This window comes from Punica granatum, chromosome 2 (genome assembly GCF_007655135.1).
Source record: "Punica granatum isolate Tunisia-2019 chromosome 2, ASM765513v2, whole genome shotgun sequence".
NCBI lineage: Eukaryota > Viridiplantae > Streptophyta > Magnoliopsida > Myrtales > Lythraceae > Punica > Punica granatum.
The window spans coordinates 1,225,387-1,229,971 of record NC_045128.1 but is presented as its reverse complement, the minus strand read 5'-3'; the positions used below and the strand labels follow the sequence as shown (position 1 = coordinate 1,229,971).

General features: G+C 39.8%; 1 protein-coding gene across 1 annotated transcript; it reads right to left on the bottom strand.

The window, feature by feature from the left end:
- Positions 1-318: 318 nt before the first annotated feature.
- LOC116193525 (GDSL esterase/lipase LTL1-like) lies at positions 319-3,795 on the bottom strand. The gene is made up of 5 exons (XM_031522256.1): positions 3,454-3,795; positions 3,234-3,361; positions 2,866-3,108; positions 1,509-1,761; positions 319-864 (listed from the first exon to the last, which is right to left on the bottom strand). Exons 1-5 carry the CDS (start codon positions 3,698-3,700, stop codon positions 632-634), a joined length of 1,104 nt encoding a protein of 367 aa, XP_031378116.1. The 5' UTR covers positions 3,701-3,795; the 3' UTR covers positions 319-631.
- Positions 3,796-4,585: the final 790 nt, after the last annotated feature.

The window sequence follows — 4,585 nt, the reverse complement described above, 5'->3', positions numbered from 1 at the left end:
GCACTTATAAGCATGGAGGATGATTCGTTATCTCAAATATATGGTTAAGTTGAGAAATTTCTTACTCGAACATGGTCTTCACAGATCTACGAATGTTGAATAATTTCGGATCAGGTTAACTCAAAACAAGTTTAGTATAACATTCACGTGATCCAAACTGTGTATTTATTCTTACTGTGAAGAGTAAGTTTAGACAAGAGTCATGTTAAAATCACGGTATATTTTCGTATTACATAAAGCTATTAAGAGCTGGTTTTTTTCTCGTGGAAGGTAAGAAAAACATTTAAGGTATTGGAGAAAGAAACAAGCATAAGCACATTGCACCCAAACTATGTATTTATTCTCAAAAATCTGAACACAAACCATTGCTTTTTCTTCCCAACAAAGACCACATATATGACAAAAACTTGAGAAATTACCAAAAATAAAAATGATACGATGAATTTCATCACATTCGAAAGACAATAACAATTTTCCTAAACAGATGGACAAAGCCCGATCAACATATACGAACAACAACACTTCATGTCACGTCATTGACACCAATATATCATGAATGAACTGATTGATGGATAACCGGTTGGATTTTATGATGTAATAACTATGATTATAAAATGATTGAACCTTTAAATCAGGTCCTAGAGTCCAACTCCATGATGGTGCTTAGGTTCATGGGGTGCATGTACTTGGAGTCCCCGGTCACGATCTGCTGGACAATAATGCGGTTGGCCCTCTCCGACGGATGGAAAGGGTCCCAGAAGGCATAGATGTCTCTGTTAGGGCACAGGTTCGAGGCTATCGTGCACAGCCCGATCCCGTTGTATGGCCCTTGCCCACAGCATGCCACCTTCGATGTCACAAACCCTGCTCATCATCAACAACAACAACATAGGATCAATTGGCATGCATTCCATCAGCTGCTAGCTCATTGCATGTTGAACTTAGCTACTATAAGGATAGAGCTAAGTGAAGTCTGGCCCTTGTCGATACGGCGATGGTCGGTTCAGTTGCAGTTTTTTAAAGGCCATTAAAATTTGTCCATAGTTTTCTGTCACAGCAGGGACATGGGATTTTATTATGAATGGACTGCACAGAGATAGATCTACAGAAGATAAGTGATATTCCAGGACCATATGTTATAAATACACACACATACATATATATACACACACATATGTATGGCTATATTGTATATAAACTAAAATATATGTAACATGATCTTTCACCTATAATATATACATATATAAATATATATACCATGATCAATCGCATTGAAAATTAATTTATTGGCAGCTTTTGACCGGGGCAAAAAAATTATTGGTAGCTTTTTTTTTTGGGTAAATCAAAATTATTGGTAGCTTTTAACTTTAAAAATTAATGAATAGGGCCCCACTGCGTTTAATTGCAATCGCACCCGAAGTATCAAACCCCTCAACATCTCTTAAATGTAGCATTTACTACTCGATGGTCCTATCGATGATGATGAATTAATCGAGTGATTAGATTACCATAGGCTCGAGGGTTGTTGACGAAGTCCAAGTTCATCTGCATTGCATTGGCAGCGACAAACACATCGGCACCAAGATCGCTGTTGAGGCTGTTGATCATATCAACGAGCTGGGGGTTGAAGAGGCCGGCTGCACGCTGCAGCTCCACGGCACACTCCCCGTTCGGGCTCCTCTGAGCCAGCTCGGCCGGCACGCACCCCAGCGGTCCAGTGCCCGTCACAAGAACCCTCCTGGCTCCCAATTCGTATAGCCTCTGCGATTATCATATAGCATCATTAATAATTAACACAGAATAATCGTAAAAGTATAAAAATAAAAACAAAAATATAAAAAGAATATCTAGCCAGCCTGCTGGTAGCTAAGAAATTAAATGCAATAACCTATCTAATATTAATGCCGAGTAATGTTATTACCGATGCAATTCCGTTTTGTTTCGGAGACATTTAAAAGAAAATATATTTTTTGTTTCCCTATGTTTGTTAACACAAAATCTTTTGGTCAATAGAAAGTATTTTCAGTCAACCGACAAACTAAAGGCAAAAGCCAAAAAAATGAATTCATGTAAAAATTTTGGGAATGCATTTTCCTAGTTTTACTGGTCTTTTTCTCTCTTACCTGCGTTCACTTGACACATCTATCCAAACACATGAAGATGATTTCCTTAGTATTCTCCCAAATATGGGAAAATAAACTATTTTCTCAAAAATTATTTTTCATATAAATAATTTTTTTCAGAAAATATTTTTTTTTGGGGGTTAATTTTGGGCCGAAGGTCAATAGCATTAAACAAAATAAACGATTAAGTTAATATAAAGGATAGTCATGGTGAACGCATAAATATCTCTCAAAAGTAAGAGATCTAGCCCACGAGGGCTCTTCCAAAAACCATTTGTGTGAAACAAACAAAGTTTGGTATTAGTTAATAAGATGAGTATACTCCGTGATCTTGTTAAAAAACAATTATTTGAAGCAAATATCAAAATAAACGGAGGAAGAAAATGTGTACTACAATTTCTTTGACTAAACAAGTCTAGCTTTTATAAGATCAACATATACATGTGCCCTATGTAATGTGGCGTAAAACGCACGTGTTTTAGGACGGCTGAACGCCTGTCGGTCTCATATAGATCAAGAAATTCTAAAAGAAAAAAATCATGAATAAATAAATAAAGAAATAGCTCGCGACATAAAAACATGCTCATCATGAAAACAGTGTTTTGTCCCTACACATTAAGCTTGACCAAACATAAGTGGGATCGATTAACCAAACGATCTCGTCGAATCATCACCGAGAGATTTATTAGAAATGTATAAGAGATGTTATGAAGCATAGGCGCGAGAGGAAAAAGAAGCTTACAGCTAGGATTTTGCGGTACTCGGAGATGAGGTAGACGACATAGTCGGGGAGGGCGAACTGGCGTGACCGAGCGGAGAAGGGAACCAGATAGTAGTTGTTGACGAAGTCGTTGCCACCGAGCGTGATGAGGACCAAGGCCTGGTTCACGAGCCGCTGCATCTGGTCTTCTCCAATGAGAGAGCTGACCCTCTGCTGGTACTGCTGGAAGTACTCGAGTTGCTTGCTGATTCTAATAATGTTTACCTGCAAGTCATTCATTCACGAGATTAGATTCACATTTCGAAACAATGTTCAAGTACTCAAACAAGAGCAGTCGTACATGGTAATGTAAAACTTTGCTAGAAGGAGGAGAGAAGATGTGAACTTACGAACTGAATTCCGGTGTCGTTCAGAATCCCGATCCCGGCGGAGGCAAAGTTTGCACCGATGAGTAGCCTCTCACCAGTGAGTTCTGGGCTCAAGTACGGCAATGTGGACTCAGACCCAATTTGCTCACCTGGGAATTCAATAAGAAAATCCCAATAAACCCAAAAGTCACCACTTATAAGGGAAACGATGAGCATCATAGTATTTTGGTGAGGATAGTACTTATAAGGTCCGGGATGTTCAGCCCATTCGAAAACCGGCCCGTGGGAAGGTGAGTCGGGTAGTCGATCCCGTATGGGGGTGCGTCCGCACGAGCGGTGGTGGCCAGGTAGTTGTTGTTGCCATTGTCGACCAGCGAGTCCCCGAACACAAAGAAAGCTCGGGCTGCCTCGACCCTCGGGGCAAAGGCTCCGAGAGTGAGGATGAGGCCCAAGAACAAGCAAGGAACAATTGCAGTATGCTTCTCCATTGGTGGGGACTAACTTAAAGGTCTGATCTCTCCTGGCTTCCAAGTGTACCAAATGGAGAGAGCTGAGAGGAGAAGAGGAAAAGCATGCAAAGGGAGAGCCTAGGGCGAGGGTTTAAGTAGGAAATTGCAAATCATTTTATGGCACCCTTCATTAATGGCTCTGTGCTACCACCATGGACAGATAATTGGTGGACCACTGTGCCCGCCACCCTCTTGCTTTGCTCGTCAGTACAAGTAGTTCAAAACATCTTAATTTCTGGTAAAGTAACCGAGTATTCTCAATATATTAACTGAAACTGATACTAATTTTTGTTTGAGAGTCGATTTGACCCTAACCTGTTCTTAGTATTTTCTTTCACTGCCTATGATTTTAAGTTTTGAGCTCCCGCACTTGCTGTTTTTTATTGGAAAAATCATTCGCAGAATCGGGACTTTCCAGCCCTGCCCTTAAACAAAAGCGTTGGATACATTGTGAAGCTTTCCCGGTCGTTGACTCATTTATCATTAGTAACAAGGTTTGGTTAGGGCCGATAATACTGTTATAGTCTGACTCGGATGGATCCAGCAACGCGCTTAATTTCACAAGAACAATAGGGCATAGCCCGTAATGTGTGTATGTTTGACGATTTTTATATCCCGCGAGTGCATGGTATGTGACAAATAATAAAATGATAAATAGAGTATTGTTCCCATAAGAACTCGACCTAAAGTTCTACTAGCGATCGAAATTCAAAACTTAATCGAGGTCAATCGAATCAAAGATCGATTGATTAAAATAAAATAAAATAAAACAAATCAAGAACAATCAATCATCAACTGGCGAAGACGGCCTAAAATTACAATTGCCCCAACACATAGTTAACTCGAGCTATTTCCTCTATCCCT

Excerpts from the sequence above, each read along its gene's own strand:
- LOC116193525 (XM_031522256.1), bottom strand. The coding sequence starts at position 3,700 with ATGGAGAAGCATACTGCAATTGTTCCTTGCTTGTTCTTGGGCCTCATC. Across the intron at positions 1,762-2,865 it reads AGTACCGCAAAATCCTAGCT|AGGCTATACGAATTGGGAGC; the intron begins GTAAGCTTCTTT and ends TGATAATCGCAG. Across the intron at positions 865-1,508 it reads CAACAACCCTCGAGCCTATG|GGTTTGTGACATCGAAGGTG; the intron begins GTAATCTAATCA and ends GATGATGAGCAG.